This window comes from Empidonax traillii, unplaced genomic scaffold, assembly GCF_003031625.1.
Source record: "Empidonax traillii isolate 1590-97213 ecotype Southwest subspecies unplaced genomic scaffold, ASM303162v1 scaffold781:size518241, whole genome shotgun sequence".
In the NCBI taxonomy this organism is placed as follows: Eukaryota; Metazoa; Chordata; class Aves; order Passeriformes; family Tyrannidae; genus Empidonax; species Empidonax traillii.
In genome coordinates, this window is record NW_020955974.1 from 148,324 (window position 1) to 172,486 (window position 24,163).

The window sequence follows — 24,163 nt, forward strand, 5'->3', positions numbered from 1 at the left end:
TAGTCATGTTGCAAGACATGGGAAAAGAAAAACACTGCCCCTGTGAAAATAAATACAATTGTCAATAAAAGTTAACATATCACTGAATCATCTTCACAAAGCCAAACATTTCACATTTAGACTATATTAAATTTGCTGTAAACTTGGATTGTTATTAAAGAAGTTTGTGTGAGGTAAATACTAATTTGCAGTGAGCAGCATGAGTTGATAAACTGTAATCTTGGACCAGGCCGCACAAATAGGGACTAACAAGAACAGCAACAGTGAAGCTTCAGCTTGTTCTCATCTGATTTTCTGTGCTCCCATGGGACCATTCATCAGGACACGCCAGAGTCAGGCTGGTCGTCGAAGAATCATGGAATGGTTTGACGTGGAAGGAAACTGAAGGTTCACCTCATTCCAACCCCCCCTGCCATAGGCAGGGACACCTCCCACTGGACCAGGTTGCTCAAAGCCCCATCCCGTCTGGCACTGAACACCTGCAGGGATGGGGCATCCACAGCTTCTCTGGACAGCTTGTTCCAAGGCCTCACCACTCTCACGGTAAAGAATTTCTTCCCAATATCTAATCTAAATTTACCCTCCTTCAGTTTAAGCCGCTCTGAGCTATGAAAGCAATGCACTTGGGGCGGTGAGAAGCACACCCTCTCTGTGAGTTTAGGGATCATATTTGTATCATATTCTGCTGACAGGACTTGCATTGAAGCAGCTGAGCTATTGTGGATGCAGCATCTCTTTCTGTCTAGGGAATCTATTTTTCAATGCTCCCCATTGCACAGAAGCAGACATTTACCAGTTAGAGATCTACTACTTGGAGTCATATACCCAAATGTGTTTTATTTACCTGATGGACTGAAGCTTCCCAAGTAGGAAAACAGCTGTCCAAGATTCCTGGTTCCTGTAGCTTTCAAAGAATTCAGTCACCTGGACAATCCTCATCAATGTGGGATGAATTTCTCTCTAAAAACCTCCACTCCTTCTTTTAACATGGGTTAAATCTGGACTAGGTGATTGTCCAAAGTCACCTAGAAACCTTGTGAGAAAGCCCTGTCTCCTAAGACCTTTGTTTAGTGCTTTATCTTTGAATGCTAGAGTGGTAAAAGGAAAAAAAAATCAAGCAATAATCTTTAATAGCTTTGTTAATGATGTTACAATATTTAGGCTGCCCTTAAATTATTGGAGTGTTATTGTAAAAGCCAGAGTTTATTACCCAGATTGAAGTATTCAAATAACATTAAAGATCATTCAGAAACCCACAGAAATAATAAGTTCAAGAGCTAATGAAGTCCTTTTGGATTTGCCCAGGCTGCTGGGTGTGGAAGGGCTCCTCAGTCCCCAAGGGATCTCACTGTGAGTACAACGTGAGACATATGCTGTAATGCTTAAGCAATGTGGAGTGAATTAGGGCTAAAATGGAAACCTTAATTAAGTATTTTCATTTACTGTCATGGATTGCAGCCAGGCCTACAATGTTCTTTGAACATAAGGTTTGTGGGTTTCATTTCCATGACCTTTTTCCAAGGGAAATGATGGGATTCAAGTACCAGAGGATGCTTCTTGCAGTGTGTAAAGAGTATGATGCATCTCAAATAGCATTCCCATTACACATTGTGATAATAACAGTCATTTTTCTTTATTGTTTGGATGGCTGCTGGGGATTCCAGGCTTCTTTCACCATTTATAGAGATGAGTATATTCTACACTACCGGAGGTGGCTGCTTAGTGAAGAATCGAGTGGGTCATTTGTGTGTGATAGGCTTGGCTTGAAATGTATTGTTTGGTTACTTCAACTTTAAAAATGTTTACTATGAATATTTTATGAGGAACAGAAGAGTAAAATCTCTATCTTAAGCCTAGAGAACTGGACACAGAAGAGCCAAATGGGAAGACTTTAAAAGCTGCATGGGCAAGGCAAAGACATTTCAGGCTGCACGTATATTGTGAAATGAGAGTTGGAGCCACGTACACTGCAGTCTCACTGATCCTGTGTATTGGGAAGGGCCCTTAAGCTGAACTATGTCCCATCACAGTTTTTGTGTTGCATGAAGAGATAATTCACTCCAAAACAAAGCACTTACAATCAGTATTTAGTCAAAGTGAATGATCAAGGGAGTAGACTTGAAAGTAAAATTTTGGGTGTTGTTATCTGAAAGTGGGAATGTATCCCCCTTTCTGAGGAAGAGTGGAAACAGACAAGTACATCACTCAGAGATTGGGGTCAGCCAATCAAACGTGACTTTTGCTGGTGCCATTCATACTTTGCATCCTGCTAGCTGAAATAATCAAAACAATATCATAAATGTGGCACTAATAAGTGGCCTCAGTAAAAAAATACAGACACAAACACAGAACTTTGAGGTGATAACATGTTGTTTGCGACTTTTCAATAGAGTGTCCAATAAAAACATGTTTTTCAGCATCTTCAGAACAAAAAGCAGTGGGGAGAGTCAGGAAATACCACCACGGGTTTAAGTTTCCTATACAATTGTTCAATCTGTCATTAATTTGAATGACTGCAGAAATCACATTTTCTAGTAGTTTCCTAAAAAGTGTTCAAGAGTAGAAGATCACAGTTGGTGGCACTCAAACCTCTAAAGATCAGCCAGTGATTGCTTTATGGAGAGGAACGTGCCCTGCCAGGACTAATCTCATCATCTGCAAAGAAATTCTCCACAGATTTCAGTAGCTTACTCTGCTCCCTGTGTCTCCTGCATTGCCTTCACAGCTGGTAGGTTGCAACACTCAGCAACAGCCTTAATGGTAACACAGCACAAGAGCTGAGGAATATAAATATTTAACTTGGCCTTGTCATAATACAGGGAGAGATATAGAGACATTTGTCAGAATTACTGCATTATTTTAATCTTAAAGAGAAATGCAAGAGCCTTTCTGTCTGCTGGCCTTTGAAATTTCACTTCAAGGAAGGCTAAGGTTTAGAGATTTGCCTAATTCTTTTGTTGTGTGGAATTTCAGGTGTATATATTTGAGCTGCACTTAGTCATAAAAATCAGCATTTTTCTGTCACAGGTGACTCTAAAAAATTCTGTGAGCCTGTTACAGTGCTGGAACATGAATATGTGGCCACAGATATTCATGTTTTACTTAGCAGGGCCCATGTCAGTAAAAACCCACTGACAGTAACCAGGAGGCATAAAAGCAGGAGGAAAAAGAAGACAAGATCTCTCTGTAAACTCACCTGTGTCTACCACATCAGACTTAGGAGCACAGCACTGCTCAAGAACACCTGGCCGGCTGTGGCTGAGAGAGGTTTCCTGCAAGGACTTCTAACAAGCTTTATGTCTCTCTCTGCTGTAGAGCTCAAGAGGTGGCTTGAGTGTGTTACTGGTGCTTGATGTGCAGACTGATGCAAAACTTTGTGGGATTCATCACTTGCCACAAAAAAAAAAAAAAAAGAGAAATCAATGGGAGCAGTGTATTAAAAAAGCAACTAAACAAACAGCAATGTATGAAAAGAAAGCTGCTTTCTTCCTTCAGTTAAAAAACAAAGCAAAACAAACAAAAAAACCCACCCCAAACTAATTCCTAGGAAACTACATATTAAAAAAGCAAACAAACAAGGGGAAATATGCAGAAGAGAACATTTGCATTGCAAGTTAGGTCTTCACACAGTTAGGAACATTGGGTTTATGGTTGCACCTGCAACCTTCACTGAACTCTTATTAAACACATTTATTATACAATTTATTTATTATTTTTATTTATTATACGATGTATTTATTGCTATCTGTTCATTTTCAAAGGGCAAACACAGAGAAAAAGCTGACAGTGATCACACAACCAGGCAGTGGCAGAGGTCAGCCAGTAGTTTAATTCTCCCAGTAATCAAACCAATGCCCTGTGCACTGCTCTGATACTCTCAGGTAAATGCTTTAACAAAATCACCAATAGAATGCTTGCACTGATTTATATTTTTTAGTTATTGTGGGGTTTTTTTGATGGTCCCAGCTATCATGTTTCTCTATGTTGAAAATCTCCTGCTGCAGTTTCAAACTCTTTTTATCACTCGTTCAGCACTGCTCATGGCAGAAACGAAAGCAGTGAGGTTTGTCTATAAGCTCAGGTCTTGCAACTGAAAGTTCACTAAAAGAAAGAAGAGAGTCATCAGGAATAGCAGTTGGACTTTATTTATGAAGAATGTGTCAGACCATAAGAAAAGAAAAAAACCCACACCAGTTTTAGTTAAAAGTGCAATTGGCAAGGAAAGGCAATAAATAGAAACAATTTAAAAGTAAGATAATATAACAAATGAGAAGGTTGGAAACATGTTATGTGATTTCTCTCTAATTAGGTGGTTGATAAGGGAAGCTGAAGATATCAGACATTAACCAGAGTTAAAAAGGGCCAAAGACAGGATGAAAGAGAGGGGTTTTAAGTGTGTCAGGAACAAATTAAATGGCAGTAACGGTGAAGGTGGTGTGCTTCTAGTCTGTACTGGGGAGCAAGCAGGATGATGCACTGGGATTGCATGAGGATGACAAACTGCTCTCTGAGCCTGTAGTGGTTCAGAGAACACGAAACAACAGCAGGTCTGGATAACTTTGACTTCGGCATCTTGAAGTGAAGCTGATGTGGTTTCTGGTTCCCTGATGTTTCCTTTTAATCTCACAATACTGGGGAAATTACAGATGACTGGAAAAATGTTAATTCTCTGCCAATATTTGCTGAGGACAAACAAGACAATGCAAAGATAGGCTCGAAGCCAACCAGCTGTTTGTATGAAAAAGAGACATATTCATAAATCAACGATAAGGCTCAAGGCAAGGACTACAATTAATGATCATTAATTACATGCTAATATGAAAACAGCTCTTATCTAACAGAATTGATGCTTTCTATATGGCAGTAAACTTTCTAAGGAGACTGCATAGCTTGAACATTCACTAGATATTTTAGGCTTTTAGTACCACACAGTATTCTAAATAAAATAAAGTATACCCTGTATAAGACTGAAGCCCAAATATTAATGGATTAAAGAACCTCTTACCTGACAGCTATCAATTTATTTACTTTTTTCAATGAGTAGATTCCATTAAGCAATAGATCTCCTAGTGGATTTTATAGAGATTGGTCCAAGATCAAGTTTTTATCAGCACCTTTGGGTTTGAAACCAAAGCTTCCCAATAACATAAAGATTGTCAGACTCCTAAATTTTTCCTGTGACTGGACAATAACAAAAAGACAATGAAACATTTTGTAAATTGGGTCCATTCGAAGTAAATGCAAATGAATAAAGGTGGCAGACCTAAAGATGATACTGGGTGCACAGATGAATTTTAATCTTAGGAATGATGGTGGAGAAAATGACATCACTGATGTGATCATAAGACATATACAGGGGAGGAAAGTGAGTAAGAGAAGGGATGTGATTTCCATCTGATTTTGTGGCAGCGGTGTGTACCAGAGTACTACATCTTGGCCTGATAACCCTGTTTTTAAAGGCATGCTGAAAAACTGTACAGGAAGCAGAGAAAAGCCACAGAAAAAAAACCAACAACTACAGGGCTGAAAGAAAATATTTCACAATGAAATAAGCAAGTTATTAGAAAATTTGCCTTCTGTAGTTTACCAGGTAGGAAGAATGAGGTGCTTCTTGGAGGTGTGGAGAAAACACAAGGTAAGAGAAGTTGCACAGAAGACAACAGCTAACAGCTAAAATGAGACAAGCTTAAGGCAGAGGTAAGGTCTACCAGTCTCTCCAAAGGGAGACTGATTAGATCACTGATGCAAGTGAGCAAGAGGAGTGGTGGCAGCTCAGACTCCTGCTGTTTCCAGACATGGTTGGACGCTTTTTAAGATAATCCTTTACCATGATCTGATGGCAGGAAACTGGGTGATATTCTGTGACTTGCAGTTCACAGGATGAGAGGAAGGCAGTTGTAAATTCTATGAAAATGGCCCTGCTCTGAGCTGCTGGTAATGGACAAGGTAAATCTACGTATTTCTGTACAGAGATTTTAGAGTCCACTGCCTTAATATGTGTAGGCATATCTGCTTTTTTAACAAAGGAATTATGAAGCAGGATACTTATAGAGAGTTTCCCAAATTTTCTCTATTCTTTTTGACCTCTTACTCTTAATTTTTTGGTAGCAATCAAGCATGCTGGTGCCTCAGACTCCCATGTACACATCTGGCATTTCATATCCATCAGTGAGTCATTTCCACCAGATAGCAAATTTCCTCATGGAAAAAAACCAAACAGACTCAAACTCCAAAGCTGTGCAGTTCCATGGAAGGGTGACTTCTGCAGATCCCCACACAAAGCAGTAATTAGGCTTGACATCACATAGTACACATCTCCATAAGGCTTTTTTTTACGACCAAACCAACCCAGGTTCCTTTTATGGTCAAACTTTGAACAATCTGGTCTAGTGGAAGGTGCCCCTGCAAACAGCAGAGAGTTTGGAATTGGAGGATCTTTGGAGTCTCCTTCAACCCAAACCATTCTATGACTGTGTCTCTGTGACTCAATGGAGAATTAACCAATAGCATCCAAGGGGCTGAGGGGATGGTTCAGCTTCTGAAGAACACACCTGTGGGTGGGTGGATAAACTAAACCATAAACTCCACTGACTCAACTGGCTGTGATGGACCACCAGACAGCCAGCTCAGGTTTGCCTCCTACAATGGCAGATGTGATGAATCACTTCTGTTGGTCCTTCAGATCTTCCCTGTTGCTGAGTGTTTCGATATGAGCAGCATATAGGGCCAAACTGGATGTATTGCTCTGGCCTATGTTGCAATTACTGTTATTGCATATGGCAAAGGAAATGACATGACTCTGTTTTTTTAGGGTAAAGCCAAGCAAATTACTTCAACACATGTATAAACTGCACATGAAGGATTTCAAACCCTAGAAACTTTGGCCAAGTTGGGGGAAGATGGGTTTATATTTCCATCATTGTACAAATGTCTCAGATGAAAAATTATTTTAAAAAAATTGAGCATTCTACCTTGTTGCAGCTCAACCAATCACTTGTTCTTTCCCCTTTTTTGCTCTTATTTAATAATGGAACTTAGAAACAGCTCCCAGAGTTCATGCCAACTGCATATGATACTGTGATGATGTAATATAATTTCCTCTCCGTGGTCCATATGTGCTAAGATAGAGACTATGCAGATATGCTATATTTATAGGATAATGACAATATTTCCTAAAACAACGTGATTTTTTACTGCTTATGCTGGACTCCAAGTCATTACCACATCTTTTAAGCAGTATTTCCCTAACCTCATGATTAGTAGGGTGAATGCAAGGAAGTGCTGCAAGGAATTACTCAAGATCAGAGTCATTTATACCAAAAGTCCATTTTTTCTGTTTACACAGAGAGAATATGGCAGTCACATAATCTAGGTTTGACCTTAGACCAACACATACAGCATGTGGGGGATATTCAGCTCTGCTTCATGTGCTCAGGCCCGCTGGAGAGGCAGCTGTCAATGGGGCACTGCTCTCTGCCAGCAGTGCAGCTGGAGGGAGGCTTTGCCTGGATCTCAAATGCAGAGCCACAATCTTTCATACAGTGGCAAGTCCTGGTTCAAGTCCCAGGGTCTACTGGGAGAAGACAGCTCTGCTGCTGTCTCCAGTGCTGGTTCCTGTCAGCCACTCCACAGTAGGTATGAAAATTGCACAGCAGACAGAAAAAGTAGCCTGAGGATTAGATGTGCAAATCTCTTCTGAGAGCTCAGCCATTCTGCATGTGCAGGCACAAAGCAGTCTCCAGACATACATTGTATAAACACCTTCAGTTCATAAAAAGGTGTAAGCAAACATCATCAACTGTAACCTACCTCTAACCCTGAGCCCACCTCGGTGTGAAAAGTTGGACTGTGTGATCTAAAATCCCTTTGGGCATTATGTCTATGGTTTTAAGGGTTATGCCTTTCATGCAGCAGAAACTACTCTGTAAATACTGGACTCTCCAGGGAACTCCAGCTCCTTTAGGTTGCTTTGGGGAAGCAGAACACTTAACTGCTTTATCCTGCTTTATAGCTGCTCTGTGTCCCTGGGGCAGCACAAAGGGGTTTGATGCATTTTCTCCTGCAGAGCCCAGGGAATGCTAATGGTAGGTGTAAGCATAGACATTCTCCCCTGGGACAAGGAAACAGAAACAAACATTCCCAAGAACCTTCCAGAGACCCTGAGCACACTGAAGGGCACGGGGCTTAGCATTAGCTGAGGAAACAGAAATATATATTTTATGGAGTTTTCCAAATAATTTGCCAAATGTCACACTTCCAGCTAAGAATGGGTACTGAAATGCTGCTGGATGTGCAAGAACTAGCATGTGTGTGGTTTGAGGGATAAGCTGTGGAAAAAACTATATCATCAGGAGCTAGATTTGGGATTTATATGCCCACTACAACTCCTTGTTCCATGCTGTAATAATATTTCATTATCCAGTCAGCCTGCAGATCAAGATCATGAAAAGTTCATGCGTATGAAACATCTGTTTTATCATTCATGACAATAACTCAAACAGCAGATAATTTCCTCCAGCACTTTCTTCACCGTGCTTCTCCACAGGAACGTACAATGGAAACAGCTATCCCGTACACTGGAAACAGCTATCCCTCAATCAGTACTTGCAGCTCCCAGGGGAGATGACACAAGAAATGCTTGTTGGCTTGTTGGTGTGGATGTGTAGCCATTTTGACTTTTTCTAGAGCAAAAGAGCAAAACTTTTGAGAAAACGAGGGAGAGGATTCATGCACAGTAGTGAGTATCTGACACCATTTAATATCCTATTTCTCTTCAGAGTTTCCATGCCCCACTTTTCAAGGAGAGTGTAAGAAAGACACATCTATAACTGAGTGCAGAGGCCTTGTACCTTCTGTCATTTGATGGCACAGCTGTTTGTTAGGCACCTGCTTCTCGATCCAGTGCAATGCTGAGGTTTCTCTTTGCTCACAGAAGCAGTTATCCTGGAATATTTCTTCTTGGTGATCTCATCCTGGGGAAAATGAGTTGCTAGAGGACCTTGGTTTCCCTCAGTCTCCAGACTGAAGGTGAAATACAACCTACACTGATAGTGACTGGCAATTCCATGCGTCAGACAGATGGTCTATGAGGACATGCAAGAAGTGGAAACTAGGTCAGTTTACTAAAGATGCCCATAAAGGAATTGCTGGGGCATGTAGGAGCAAAATCATAAAGGCTAAAGCACAAACCTAAATATATGAAAGGTAGCAAAGAGCTTTCTATTAATATTTCAGCAGAAGGAGGAAGATGAGGGAAGAAGCTGGTCCTTCACTTAGGGAGGAAGGGAAGCTAATAATGCCTGGAGGGCTGAAGAGGTTAATGCCTTTCACCTTTCTGCCTTCACTAAAACTGCCATGAGGTCGTAACTAACATGGTAACACCAGGGAGTGGGGAGGAGCAATTCAGTTTACAACAACAAAAAGGCAGGCTAAGGGATTTCATTGAAAAGACAGATCTTTTTTTGTTTCAAAATGCAGAACTGGCAAGCCACTGTCTTGAAGGACATGTGAGACCCAGGAGGGAGAGAAAAACACAGATATGGGTCTATTGTTCTGGAGGAAAGAGAAGAGCTAGGGAATTATTAACCAATCAGCATGCTGTCAACACCTAGAAAAACATTCAAACAAATGGAACAAACCATTTAGGAACACTTTGAAGATCAGAGGGAGCTTAGCAACACTTTGACTTGTTTTTTTATAAAACAAATAATGATTAAAAGAACACCAGACTTGTCACAGATCTTGATGATATGGAAGACAGAATGTCTACTATAGAAGAAGATGAAATTGCTCTGGTATGATTTCACCTTGACTGTAGTAAGACTTTTGCCTCTACATCACATGAAATTTGCTCAAATGAGTGGGGAATCTAACCCAGATCCAATCCTGTAGTGTGGATGGCTATCTGGCAGGAGAGTTATCCTCAGTGTGAGTTGTCTGTGCTGCTCTCTTGTCCTGGAGGGAAAGCTGGAGTGGGACTTTGGAATGTAGCCTGAGGTCTTGCAAAACCTTTCTGTATTAAGTAGCAGCACATAGGAGCTACATCTGCTGATGGTTCAAGTCAAAGTTTGAAAAAAAAAAAAAAAGGATCACAAAAAGATCCTATGAAATAATTAGTTCATAAAAGAGTTTAGGACCACAGCAGTCATGGGGTTGGCTCAGGCTTCTCAGTTGTATCAACAACACTGACTTATTTATTTTCTCCAAGGATTCAGTAAAGGATTGGTGTGCATTTGTCATAGGAAAACTAGTATGGGGGAAATAACAGAGAGGGAGAGAAGTAAAGCCCTGCAGGCTCCTGGTCCTGAAAGGCAGCATATCTGAGGCATATCTGAGAGTGGCTGCTGATGCTGTTGAGACCTTGTTGCTTTTGTCATCCATTTTATCCCAGCAGATTTAAGTGATGTGGCAGACATAGTCCCTCTTCTGCTGCAGTGGTGACCAGATGCCAACGACAGGGTTGTGGCCATTCAGGTGATGCTTGACAGTCATTTCCTTCAGGGAGCAACCAGGGTAGTGGGAATTTGTGGCTTCCTACAGAAGAAACCTAGCTCTGGGAAGTGAACTCTAGGAAGTATAAAGAGGGAGTGTCTAGTTCAAGTGCTAGCCCTGGTTTGGGGAACCTCAAGAAATACAGGGAAACTAAGAAACTATGATGTCTGAGCAAACAGTGGGACAACTGGGAAAGAAGACGCTGCAGTGGAAATATGTATGTTGTCTTTAAACTAGTTGAATGGGCACACTGGGAAAAAAAATCCTTTCTTTGTTCTTTATTGCAGCAAAGAACAGTGGACCTACACTACAGTAGGAGAGACTGAAGGCAGAGATTAGGCTTAACTTTCTAACTCTGAGGAGAGGGAAGGCCTGAACAGGTCACTGCAGAGTGGGTAGAGGGAAGCAGCCTTGCTCCCTGGAGATAAGGTTAGACATGCGTCTGTCAGGAAGAGTTTAGTTAATGCAGTTTTTGCCTTGGGGCAGGAGTGACATGAGAGGAACCCTTTAGTCTCTTCCAGTCCTCTGATTGTGCCTCAGATGTATTCCCTTTATCTCTCCCCCTCACATTTTTCTTCTTGAGCTCCAGAGTCTGCTCACCAGAGGATCAGGGCCTTGACCTTGCTCTCAGCCCATATCCTTCCTCGCTCCAAAACCAGCCTGGGGTCCTCAAGGCAGGAGAGAGGTGGTGATGGCTCCCACTTGAGGAAGTTCCTTGCCAGGAGCTGCACTCCATCACTGGTACTCTGAAGGAAGCCATCCCTCTCCATCACCTATGTGGACACTTGCCCCAGGCACATCTCAAGAAACATGAAAGCTCTCCTAACCTGGCCACCTTACTTGTAGTCTCATCAGCCACCCTAAGCCTTAAATGGGCCAGAGATTTGTCTCCGTGAGGTGCCTCTGGGAGGTGACAGAATATGAAGACAACATTCCCCACCATGCAAAGAAAAGGGTGGTTTTCCTGGGAACACTCTCACCTCCAGGGCCTGCAACAACTTAAAGCAACTGAAAATAAAGGAGAATTTCTACTCACTGAGGGCATGGTGTGTCTTAGGGCGGAAAACTGCCCATCTTCGTGTAGAATCCTGCTCTGTGAAGTGCAGGTGGTACAGCCAGCCAGTCCCTCAAGGGCTGCCACCAGGAACCAGGGAAGTCATGCCAAAGAAATGCATTTGAGGCTGACAAAGAGAACAGATAAAACTGCAAAAAGCAGCAGAAAGAGTCTGACAAATTAAGATAGACCTAAATGGTCAAAAGCGACTAATTTTTTTTTTCCGAAATTCTAGTTTCTTCCTTTAAAACTGAGCACTTCTGTTTGTTCTGAGAGGTGTTTCTGTGAGATGCCCCAAAGGACAATCTGAGAAGTGTGGGTCATGTTGTGATGCACCACATGGAGGTCAGGGAGTCAGTGAGTGGGAGTAATGGAAACCAGCCTGTGAGGAACTGAAGGACCTACAGGATCAGGGGGTGGCTTCACTACAGCTCAAATAGTTCCCACTGTATTGCAGCCTGAACACACTATTCAGGGACTGAAGCCATGTTATGATAGGCCTTCTGGAAAAGGGAAGACTACATCTTGTAACACAGTAGAAAGGAACAGTTAATTAAAAATAGATGTAGGAGTGTGAACAGTGAGAAAGACCCTTTAATTTACTGGAATCAGCCTCTAAAGTCTTCAAGTCAAGTTCGTCCCTTTGGGACTTTAGGTCATTAAACTTCTCCCTTGTCAAGTAAGGAGTGGGTATCATTATATCATTAGGGCAGAAAATGACTGGAACATGGTGAAGAGTTTTCATTTTTGGCATCTAATGGTGCTACTAATGTCAAATTGAGTTCCAACTGATGAATAATAGGTACAACAATCTCAGTGAAACTCGATGTTCTTCAGGGCTGATGGATTTACAGGTTGAAGTTTTAACTTTTCTTTGTTAAAATAACAATAATAAAAAACACACACACACACAAAACAATAAACCAGAAACCACTCTGGCAACAATTTTTGCTCAATGTGGGGTATACAGGATTTACCCTCTATATACTTTTCTCTTGCTTATAATTAACTAATGCAGCTGCAGGAGCAGCGTTGTGGATCCCATATGAAGTCTCACATAAAGTCCCCAAATATGTCCTCCTGGTCCAAATTTCCTTTGTGAGGCCTGTCCTGGCTAAACATGTGCAACCCAGCGGTTCCTCAGGGACTGAACAACTTTGTGTGAGATTAAAGGAAGATGGAGGAAAGCCATGGTAAAGGGCAAAAAGTACTGCCAGAATCCATGAAATCATTTTTCTACTTGATGAAGAAAAGCATTTGCTGGATCATCATGAAGACATCAGCTGAACTAACCTTTTCCCTGAGCATGTGGGGTCCGTGCCCTGTCCCAGCCTGTTCTTCTCCTTTTCCCTCAGGTTGAATACAAGTCTGTATCGTGATATCTGCTCCAAAAGGCTGGTAGGAGAAAGAGAAAGGGCAAAAAAAGCCCAGGAGGAAGCAGTGACTGCTCTGTGTGGTGCCCTCAGTCCAGAAGAGGGTGGAAAGTTCTATCACACTGGGCAGGGATGGAAAATGGTGGAACTGACCACAAAGACCAGAGCTTGGGGCAGTGATCTGCTCTGGGAATCCAGGTGTGATGCATCACCTTCCATGCCCTGTTTCCTTCCTTTGCATTGAGATTTCTGTGTTGGCAAACCACAGTGATCCAAATGAAATTCAGAAACAAAATCAGAATGCTCCCAATTTTGAAAAACTAATAATGAATGCAAGCAGACATCATGGCGAACACCCTCCAGGGCATGGAAAAGTAGTTTGTTACCACTGATAATTGCATTTGAAGCATTTAAAAAAGATGATAATGAAGATAATAAAAACATGTATATGTTGAATGCTCTCCATATGTGACACCTCCTTCTGCTGAGGTCTCTAAAAGAGCTCATATCATCAGACCCTTAATTTATTCATCTCCTTGAGGTAGAACCACTCTATATCCATGCAAAAGTGACTGTATATTTGCACTTTGAAAGCATCCAGGCAAGAATTTGGAACAGACTTAGTATTTTACTTCCTAAGGTGGTAGCATGAAAATGGATACCTCTGTTTTCACCCTGTTTGCTTTTATAACCAAGACTAAACTAAGGGCAAATATTGTCATGGGATGGGAGGAGAGGAAGTGTAAAGTGTTGCTTGCAAGAAATAAAAAAGTAAAAGTATGACAACTCGAGAGCACGTGGACTATGTGTGCCTAAAGTAGCAGTATTCTTGTGAGCACTACATCAGTAAAGCCACTTTCCCCGTGGATTTGTCTCTGGTGGCTGCCTGCAAACTTCAGCTGAAGCTGTTTTCCTGCAGTTGTCTGTCTGAGAGGTCTCAGCTGTGTGGCTTCTCTGGCCTCTAATAGTGTGTGAGTCAACACCCCACTTTTCCCAAAGGTGTGATATTCCTGTGGCCTCCCTCATCTTCCTGGGAGCCTCCTTTCATGAAGTGCACAGGAATGTGATCATCTGTGAGATACCCGTCTTTCTGAAAATTTGGCTTGGTTTTGCCCAAAAGGCTCAAAAGTTACTGCAAAGGCACAGGGACAGACAAACATGAACACGTACGAAGTGATTGCATAAGCTCCATTTCCCCAGGAAACACAGACTGAAAGCAGCTCTGTTGAAAGAGAAACGTTTACTAACCAAATACCACAGGAAACTTTGAATAAAACGTTACCAGAGTTAGAATGCAGAGTTTGGATACTCAGGCCATAGAGGGAAAATATTTGATCCTCAAATATTTCATGTTTCAAACAGGTTCAATCTCCTGGGGATCTATTCATAGCTTTTCTAAACATCTCATAAGGTTTTGTTATTATTTTCTTTAATAAGAAAAGAAATATGATTTGTCTGCATTTATTAACAAAATATTTTAAAAGCAACACATGGGCTAGAAGGGCAGACCTACTTTTCAACAGAAAAACAAGCCTATCTCAGACAGGAGATGATTCTGTTTTATAGACCTTATTGTACTTCTTGTACATTTAATGCAATTTCATGGGTTTGTTGGGTTTGTTTTTTCTTTTTTTTTCCCAACCAAAGTTATGTATAATCTAACCCAACCTTGGAAATTCACAGACATATTTAGAGTGCTGGCCTCCGTGTGTGACTGAAAAGATAAAATTTGAATCCGGTCTTACCTAGACTAGAATTTCCAGGAGAACAGAGATTTCCCTCCTTTTATAGCCAACTCCATCCCAGAGACTGAAGAATATTGCTGTGCTAGTAAAAGGAAAAAGGCCCAGATGAATGAATAGTTGTACAGTTCTGTGGTCACTGATCCAGAGAATGGAATTATTCTATACCTACACAGTGTGTGTGGACACTATCTGCAGTGGATGACATAATTTTTTGGAGCATGTCATGAAATGACTCGTCCTGAAGACCATGATGTGAAGCAGACCAACCTACAGAGGGAGCAGGCTGTGCTGCTTCTGGAATGTGTGAAGTATTTGGTGGGATTTTTCATCCTTTCATAGCTTGTTATCCAATATGTTCTCCTCCCTTTTCATGGGCATCAAGAAAAACATCTGCAGGAGGCAAACCCAAAGGTTAATTCCTCCTCTGCACTTCCCTCATTTGTTCAAATAGTTGAACTAATATTTATGAATAATGCATTGCACCAATAAATGCCACAAATTAGGGCAACTCCAAGGACTTCATACTTAAACCAGCTGAGGCTCAGATTCAATATGTGTTATTTATCCAGCTTCTTTCATTGTTTAGTAAATATAATGTCAATATTTATTTCCAGAAGACTACTTTGCTACAGCAAAGATTTATCAGAGATTGTTCATATTTTTGACAGGTTCCTCATTCTTTCTGGCCTGTTCATTTTGGTTATTAATTATCCTCAGAGTCTGGTATGTTATTTGTGTGCTGGTTTTGCATGTGTGTTTTTTTGTTTGTTTGGTTGGTTTTTGTTGTTGTTGTTTGGTTGGTTTGATTTCTTTTGGTTTTATTCTTATTATTTTGGCCTTTTTTTAATGCTAAGTTCTGTTTGAAAGCTTTAATTAAGAAATTGATGGGTTTTTGAATGCGGGTACTGAGACAGACAATTGCTCAGGAAAAACACTGGATACCCTGCAGTACTGTTGCTGCTGTTACAAATGCCTGGTACTGGTTCAAAATCATCAGAATATGTATTTTGGCCACATAAATGTCCATCAGGAAATTATGAGAATTTAAGAATAGGTTAACACAGCAGTCAGGCCATTGCTCTTGAGGGCAATGAAGAAAATATGTTCCTGTCATCAGTAACTGATAATCTAATATAACACTTATTTGTAAATTGATATAAAGTTCTAATATATTTTAAATGAAAAAGTACAGAAAATAGTATTTTAATGATTTGTTTTTTGGCTACTGTCATTGACTCCCTTAGATTTTTACTCAGCTGCTGTCAGCCAGATTAGTACTGCTGAAATCAAGGGAGTCACACAGATTGACACCACCTGAAGACCTGTCCTAAGAAATCTGAGTTTATTTATGGGAGATGAAACCACAGCCATGTCTCCCCAAAGGCAATATTCTCACTTGAATGGCGAGAATAAACTGTTTGGGCTGCATGAATGAATTAAATATTGAATGCTCCACTTTTAAGACTCAGCTGCCACTTCACCCATATTAGTGGCTCTAATTTATCCCAGATCTCTGCAGAAATGATTCCTTAGTCCTGGAGTGCTGACAGCCAGGCTGGTTTACCTGAACCAGCTGATTTCCTGTTTAGCTGTTAGGTGTATGATCAGCCCCACAAGTATTCTGGCATGAGGAGTGCAAGCCACACAGCATGGTGCATTCTTACTCAGTAATGGAAACCTGGGCTGAATAACATTCCAAGGTAAATCCCTTCATCTGGCATTTTTAAAGGGACTGAGGGAATTCAGTGGTGGATTTGCCACATTAGCTCCTTGCTGGTACTTTCTGCATCATTGTACCAGGGATATGAGGTTGAAGAGGAGCAAAGGAGTGTTTGGCTCTCTATCCACACTGTTTAGACAGCAACAGAGTGAGTTCTGCTGTGGTATTGCAGCTTCTTACACTCTGATGTCAAGTCTTATCTGCAAAGGCCAGCATCTCTGCGGAAATGAGATATTCACCTGTGCTGAAGTGGGGTTGGCTGAGTGTTCAGATGCTTGATATTATCAAGAGTCAGCTAAAACAGATGTTTTCATAATCATGTTTCCAAAGCTTCTTTGATATTTTGAAGGGCCAGGCTGATGTAATTCTCCTCTGCAACACCTAAGTAGTAATAACAACAACAATAACAGATTTGACTACTTTTCAGTATTCAGCATTTTTCAGGTGGAGCAGTTTGACTTCCCCACCTCCCTTTCCATTCTAGTATGTGCTTCCTGAATACTAACCTTCCTGCTGACTGAAAGTGCCTTCTTCATCACCCTGTCATGAAGAAAAGCAGAAGAAAATACAACCTGATAGGAAACTAACAGAGCTACTTGTTTGGCTTGTTTAAAAGCCAGACTCATGACTCAGCCTTTACCTCCTATGAGTCAGGAAATTCCAAGGTGTCCTTTTTTTTGTTCCCCCCTGTACTTTTAGGCAGAGTCTGATCTCATTTATTACAAGGGAAATCCACTACAGGCAAGGAGCTATTCCTGCCACACTTTTGCAAGAGAGGACTGCACCCATCCTTCCTGAGCTCTCTTTCTGTTCTTAGCAGTCCCTGTGTTCTTTGGCTGGCTACAGCCCTCGGTAAAAGGGCCAGACACATCAAACAGGGTAAAATAAATCAATCTATTTCCCAGTTTATTTATTCTAAGAAGACTGTAAAATGGAGTCAAATCGAGAAACCTGGTTATGAGGCTGAGAGGCATAAGGGATGTATTGAGGAAGGAGTGATATTAAAGCATTAGCCTAACACAGTCAGAGGTCTCGACAGGGGTGTGCTACCTGTTTCCAGTTCACTGTGAGTGACATGGTTGCAGAGTGATGGATAGCAGCATTCACAGACATAATGTCCATATAAAGTGAAAGGTAAAGAGAGAAGTCATAGAACTATAAAATTCAAGGTCCAGAAAATGAATTAGATGCAGGGAACTAAAAGCAATGTGGCTTCCTTGTTTTATTGAAGAGGAGAGTCGGCAGTGATTTATGGAACCCTTGCATGTTTATATGTTGGAAGAAGGTGCCAAACTCTCATCAGCCAAGCAGACATTGGCAGAAAGATGAAACCAGCAAACTCAGACTGAAAATACGGCACAAGCTTTTAATAGTGAATGTAACTGAACTCATCAAACATGAAGTGGATTTTCCATTGTTTGAAGATCTGAAATTGAAGACTTTGAACTACACAGAGAAGTGTATTTAGAGCCTCCATTTATTGGGGTCAGTACAAGACTCCCCAGGATCAAACCATATGCAGGATTGCAATGATCTCTTTCAGCATTGTCATCCATAGAGGAATCCAAGAGCTCACAGAAGCCAAGGTGTAGGCTGCTGCCATCACTGAGTTCAACAAGGGCCTAAATGTCCCTGTCATTTGAGATTTAATGAAATAATCCTACACCCAGTCACATCTGTAAATGCACTGATGTGCCACATCCACACAGGAATCACTATGAGAAAGGTTTTGCTGAGGCAGCTGGATGTCTCAGCACCCCTGCCCTGGAGCTGCAGGCCTGCTCCTTGATCCCTGTCTCATCCAAGCTAAGACAGAGTGTCTGGTTTATGATTGCCATGTGACAAACTCTCACAAACAATGTGAGATGGGCTGTGGAGCTTCAAACAGCCAGATGTCCACTCTCAATGTCTCCATCCTTGTTGATACACTTGACCACAGCATATGCTAAGGAATTCACTGAGGGCAGTGAATTATGCAGTGGAAACAGTCAAAGAAGACTGAGATAACCAAATGTTTTTTTAGGAAAAAACCCCAAACCCACATACTGCCATTTCTGATGTCATTATTAAAGTGTTCTTTCCCTTGATGTTGGGGTCTGATAACCCAGGAGCTTTGAACTCTTGTTCCTCCATTTGCAAAACTACTTTTGCTAGTCCTACTATCATAGTTCCTTAATNTTTTTTTTTTTTTTTTTTTTTTTTTTTTTTTTTTTTTTTTTTTTTTTTTTGAGAGACCATCTCACCTAGGTCATAAGAATTGCACTCTCAAAATGCTCCTTTCAACTTCATGGAATCACAGAATATGCTGAGTTGGAAGGGACTCACCAGGACCATCCAACCCTACATAAGACTATCCCCAAGAGTCACACCATGTGCCTAAGACTGCTGTCAAATGCTTCTTGAGCTCTGCCAGCCTTGGTACTGTGATCATTTCTCCGGGGAGCCTGTTGCAGTGCACAACCACCCTGTGGGTGAACAACCTTTTTCTAATATCCAACCTAAACCTCCCCTGGCAACTTCAGGCCATTCCCTCAGGTCCTGTCATTGGTCACCAAAGAGAAGAGATCAGTGCCTGACCCTCCTCTTCCCCTCACAAGGAAGTTGTAGACTGAAATGAGGTCTCCCCTCAGTCTCCTCTTCTCCAGGCTGAACAGACCAAGTGACCTCAGCTGCTTCACAAATTTTTCAGGGATTTGGACCCCAAAGTCAGGCACTCAGAGTTTTATCCACATGCAGATGAACATCAGCTGAGTGTCACCATCTGGGTTTGTTCTAAGTTCCTCAGCAGACAAAGAGAATCCCTGTGACTGAATGCTGACCATGTACAAGGAAGGATATGTGCTGGTGACAGTGGGGTGAGACAGAAATATTGAAACAGAAAGAGGTGGAATGAATGAACAGAGGAGGAATTGAGGAAAAGGAGGGAAGGACATAAAGGAGGGAGAACAGAAACAGCCCTGAGAGAAAATACAGTCCCCAGCCTGGTCTTTAGGATTTTGAGTCCTGGGAAGGGGCTATGGTAGGGGAGAAGGTGCTGGAGGAGGAAGACAGGATGTGGCACTTCCTTTATTTTGCAGCCAGTTCTGGTTGAGTCATCTCCCAGGGCAACTGGGTATCCACACTGTCACACAAATAATCTTTTAGGGCACCTGATCCAGCTGGCGTAAAACCATTAAACTGCCCATGTCACATCATGCAGCACAAAGAGATTGAAGTTGCTGTGAGAACAGCAACTGGAGCACAGATTTTTTACCCTCCCCATCCCACCCACTGTCAACCACAGCCTTGAGCATTCAGTTGTGCCAAGGCTGGGGAGCAAATCCCATCACAGTACCAGCCCCCCAGGAGGGCTGAGTTAGAATCATAAAATGGTTTAGGTTGGAAGGAGCCTTAAAGTTATCTAGCTCCAACCCCCTTCCCATGGACAGGGACATTGGACCAGATTGCTCAAAACCCCATCCAACCTGGCCTTGAACACTTTCAGGGATGGAGATCCACAACTTCTCCAGGCAACTTGTTCCAATCTTTCACTGGTCTTTCAGGAAAGAATTTCTTCCTAACATCTAATTTAAACCCACCCTCTTTTAGTTTAAAGCCATTCTCCCTTGTCCTGTCACTGCATGCCTTTGTCAAAGGTTCCTCTCCTGCTCTCTTTTAGACCTCTTTAAGGTTCTGGGAGGTGCTATAAGTTCTTCTCAGAGTCTTCACTTCTCCAGCTTGAAAAACTCCAACTTTCTCAGCCTTTCCTCGCAGGAGAGATGCTCCATCCCTCTGATCATCTTATTGACTCTCCTCTGCGCTTGCTTCAACAGATCCACATCCTTCTTATGTTGAGTGGATGCTTAGGCCGGGGAACACAACCTGGCACACCTGAGTTCCAGGAGGTCACCAAAACTGAGCAAAGGTTATGGAAACATCTCAGTTCTAGTCTGGCCATCACTGCCCAGCTGTGTCACATCAAGCTGAAAGGCTTGACCACTTTTAAATTTACCTTGACACTTCTTTTAGCCCATGACTCTGCTCTGTAGTTTAAGACCTGTAAAGCTGTTTAACAAGATTTTTCTTCCCTTTGAAAACACTCATTTTCCTTATACTATTCTATTTCAGTTTAAGGATGAAAGAGACTTTGAATTCTTTCAAATTCAGATTTAGAAGAATGACAGCAAATACTATACCTTTGCCTGGGTAAAAGAAGAAAAATACATCAGAGATGCCCCAGCTAAAATCAGGGTATACATCAGCAGGGATACAGGTGATCAGAGAGTTTGGGATGGGGTTTCAGTTCAGGGTGGGATTTGCACTCCTGTGTACCTGGACAAAGTTTTTTATGCTCACTACTGGCGCAGGATAGAAGTGTGGTTGGGCCCAGGAGCTGATACACACTCCCAAACACTCTACCAAAATCACATGAGGGATGTGTGGCATGACAGGGGATCAGTTATCTAGGGCTGCTCTGTAAAGAGGGGAGTCCCAAGGGCACTGGCAGATTGCATCCCCCAGGGTGTGCTTGCAGGGCAAATATCCTTTTGCTCTTCAAATGAAGCCACTCTTTTAAAAAAATCAAACAAATCACACATCTGTGTGTATTAGTATACGTGTCAGCTCATTAATCAAAATCAGTAAAGCCAGATTAAACATTTCTTGCTGTACATTACAAGAGTCTGAATGCCATGAGCAACATGAGGGGTGAGCTCTGATCATTCCAGAGCCGTGCTAAAATCGCAGTGTGCTGGACCCCGGCGCTGCAGCTTTCCCTTTAAGAGCCCTTTGGCTCACGGCGATGCACTGAAATGCAGGAGGTGGGACAACACCACACACAAAAATGAAGAAGTGAAGGCAGGAAAAGTTTCTCCAGAGGAAAAATGCAGGGCTTGTCCTTCACCGTGACGTCAGATCTGTCTTTAATAAAATCCCCAAAGAGCCAAGAGAAAAAGGCAGAGTGCCTAGGCTAGGTTGCCAGTTCAGGATTGCTCTGCATTCCCCAAAGTGGTGTTTTTGTTCAAAACGGCTCTGAATCTGGGTTCAATCAAATGTATTTAATCCCGGCTTCCAGGGATGAGGTGGCTTTTGCCCTGGATTCTAGCAGCAAGCAGCATTTTGCAGGTGAGTTTGGAAACTGCAGGAGAGACTTGTCTTCTGCAAACACACCTGGGTTTAATGTAAGGTGGGCAGGGAGATCTGAGTGCGGTGCATGTGGGAAGGTGGGCACTGGTAAAATTTGGAGACTTGGGAGATGTGAGAGTAGGAAAGGAAAGGTGAGCTGTGAGGGACAGAAGGAAAGGGAAAGAGGGAAAGGAAAGGAAAAAGAAGAAGTGTGCAGAAGTGTCTCGGAGTTGAGCTCTGCTCAGCATCCAGGTGTATCTGCACAGAAAAATGTAGGTTGGAGTGTTTTTTTGTTTATTTGGCTGGTTTTGGGGTTTTTTATTGCTACTAGTTGTATCATGTAGCAAAAGAAGTAGGAAGAGATCCCTCGCTCCTGCCTGAAGCAGCCGGGCTGAGGCTGTGAGGGGACCAGGCTGGAGGAGAACGCGCAGGTTCCCGACGGGCGGCGGTGCCTATGGAGAGCCGGGGCCGAGGCAGCCCCGGTGCCGGTACCGGGACGGGGCGGGGACCGGGAGCGGGGCCGGGAGGTGCCGCGGCCACTCCCGCAGGTGAGGAGCTGCTGCCTCTGCCCCGGGCCCGGAGAGGGAGGAGGGTTTGTTTCCCCTCCCGATCTACTGGAGCTTCCCTCTCCATGCAGCCGCTTTCCCTCCCCTCCTCTTTGGAAAGACCTGTCCGGGGAAGCCGCTCCTTTTCCAAAGGTGCCGGCGTTTTGCTCTGCTTTTTCCCGGTGCGTGCTCGCAGCTTCGACGGAATTCACGGGGCAGAGGGAATGTCCGTTTCTGTGATTAAGACCTGCCGTGGGAAGGGGGTGAGGCTCTGACGGGAGCGAGCAGCGCCTGTCCCCGGCGGGGGAGCGTTCCCCTGTCCCGCATTCCTGGAGGCAGAGCTGGACGCAGGGATCCGTGGGAGTCCCGAGAGCGAGGGGGATGCTAGGGACCCATTTGGGCTGCCCAGCTTAAGGCCGGGGAACTTCCTGAACCAGACACGTGTAAAATGTGTCTGAGCATCGCCCTGCTCTGAGTGGGGTGAAATCAACTGCTCTGCTCGGGGGATTTTGCTCTGCGGGGCTGCCGGCACCAGGGTTTGGCTGGTGTGTTGAGCGATAAAGCAGCGCTTTAAGACAGGAAAGTAGCACGGGTGATGTGGCACACCAGGCACACCTGTGCGAGAGCAGATGGCACAGAGATAAGTCCTGCCTGGATGCTGAGATGGACTGATAACGGGGCGTCCTCTAGAAAACAACCACAACACAAAACTAACAACAAACAAACTGCAACTCCTGGGCTTTCTGAGGGAAGCTGGTTCTTACTGTAGCTGATTTTTGTCCAGCAAGTAAAAAATCACACAGAGGGAGCCGTCCACAAACTCCCCAAACACTATTACTAGAGGAGATCTGTGTGAGCCTTGTAAACTGTACAGTGGTAGTCCTGGGTTCCCTTGGTATCAGAGATGTTTGTAAAAAAAAGCTGCTGTAGCATGAAAATATGTGTGTGAGTGGATGCAGGCACATGTGCCTGCTGGGCGGGGTGGGGGGGATGAGGAAGGGAGTACAGTCCTGATATCCCTAGCAGCATGTTTGGTCTAAAGAGTATCTAAAAAGAGTTCAAAATGCTACCAATAGTAGCCTAAAAAGAGTCCTGGATCTCAGCAATTCCACTTCCAGCTCTCCATTGAATTGAGCAGGTGAAGCTGTGCCTCCCTGGAGCATTCAGGGACACTGTCAGGTCCCAAACAGGGATTGACCCCGGAAGGCTGCACTTAGAAATCCCTGAGTAGGGACAACTTTTCCCCAGTAGTGAAGTGGTTTCCTCTGGGTCTTCTCCACACCTGAACTGAGATGTGATGGAGGGTTAATAGGCTGCTGACAGGGAGATTTCTGTCCAGCACTTATGAGGGAGAGGGGAAAAAGGGATGAAAAAAGTGTATGGCAGGGATCGGTGAGAGGGGATGGGGACAGAATAAATGGGAGGTAGAATTTGTCTGTGTAATACTTAAAGGACTTTTGGGAGAAGAGCAGGCTTAGTTTTACCTGATTAAGAGGGATGTCTAAAGGAACAAGTTATATTGCAATTAATGTGAATGTTTAGCTTGCACGGCCACCCTGCTCATGAGATGTTTTAGCAAAGTCATGCGAGTCATAACAGAGGGATGCTGGGAAAGCTCTAACACTACCCCACCTCGTTTTCCTTAGTGTTTATCTTTGCTGGCATATTCACAACAGTAATAAAGATCTTTCCAGTGTCTCAGAGACATCCGTGGAGTGGTAGCATTAGGTCACTGTGCATATTGTACAAAGCCTTGTGGTCTCCCTGGGGACTTGTCACTCTTCATGTATGAACTAGGGATGGAAAAAGATGCTCCACCGGGAAAGAGGAAGGTTGACTATCTGGGATACATATCTTCTTGTTCCAGGAAGAAATGCACAGGAGTTAATATGGGAAGGTCAGGCAGACTTTCAGAATGCTTTCTGAAAAGGCATTTCAGAAGGCAGCTGTCAGGTTAAGCATACCCCAATACTGTATGAAGCTACAAGCAGTTACTGAGTTCTTGAATAGTTTTACCAACAAGGTTTGGGGTTTTTTTTAGATTAAAACTGCACAGGTGATGGACTTGTGAAGAAAAAAATAACTGAGCATACCTGGAATTTCAGGCATAACTTTTCAAACATTTCTTAAAA

General features: G+C 42.9%; 1 protein-coding gene across 2 annotated transcripts in view; it reads left to right on the forward strand.

The window, feature by feature from the left end:
• The first annotated feature begins 21,231 nt into the window (after positions 1–21,231).
• CCN4 (cellular communication network factor 4) overlaps positions 21,232–24,163 on the forward strand; it is a 35,183-nt gene continuing 32,251 nt past the window's right edge. The window contains exons 1-2 of one of the 2 annotated variants that reach the window (XM_027901384.1): positions 21,232–21,486; positions 22,780–22,796. In XM_027901384.1, coding sequence (XP_027757185.1) covers positions 21,414–21,486; positions 22,780–22,796 — 90 coding nt within the window. In that variant the 5' untranslated portion in view covers positions 21,232–21,413. The remainder of the gene's footprint in view (positions 21,487–22,779; positions 22,797–24,163) is intronic. The other variant, XM_027901382.1, reaches the window with a different exon arrangement.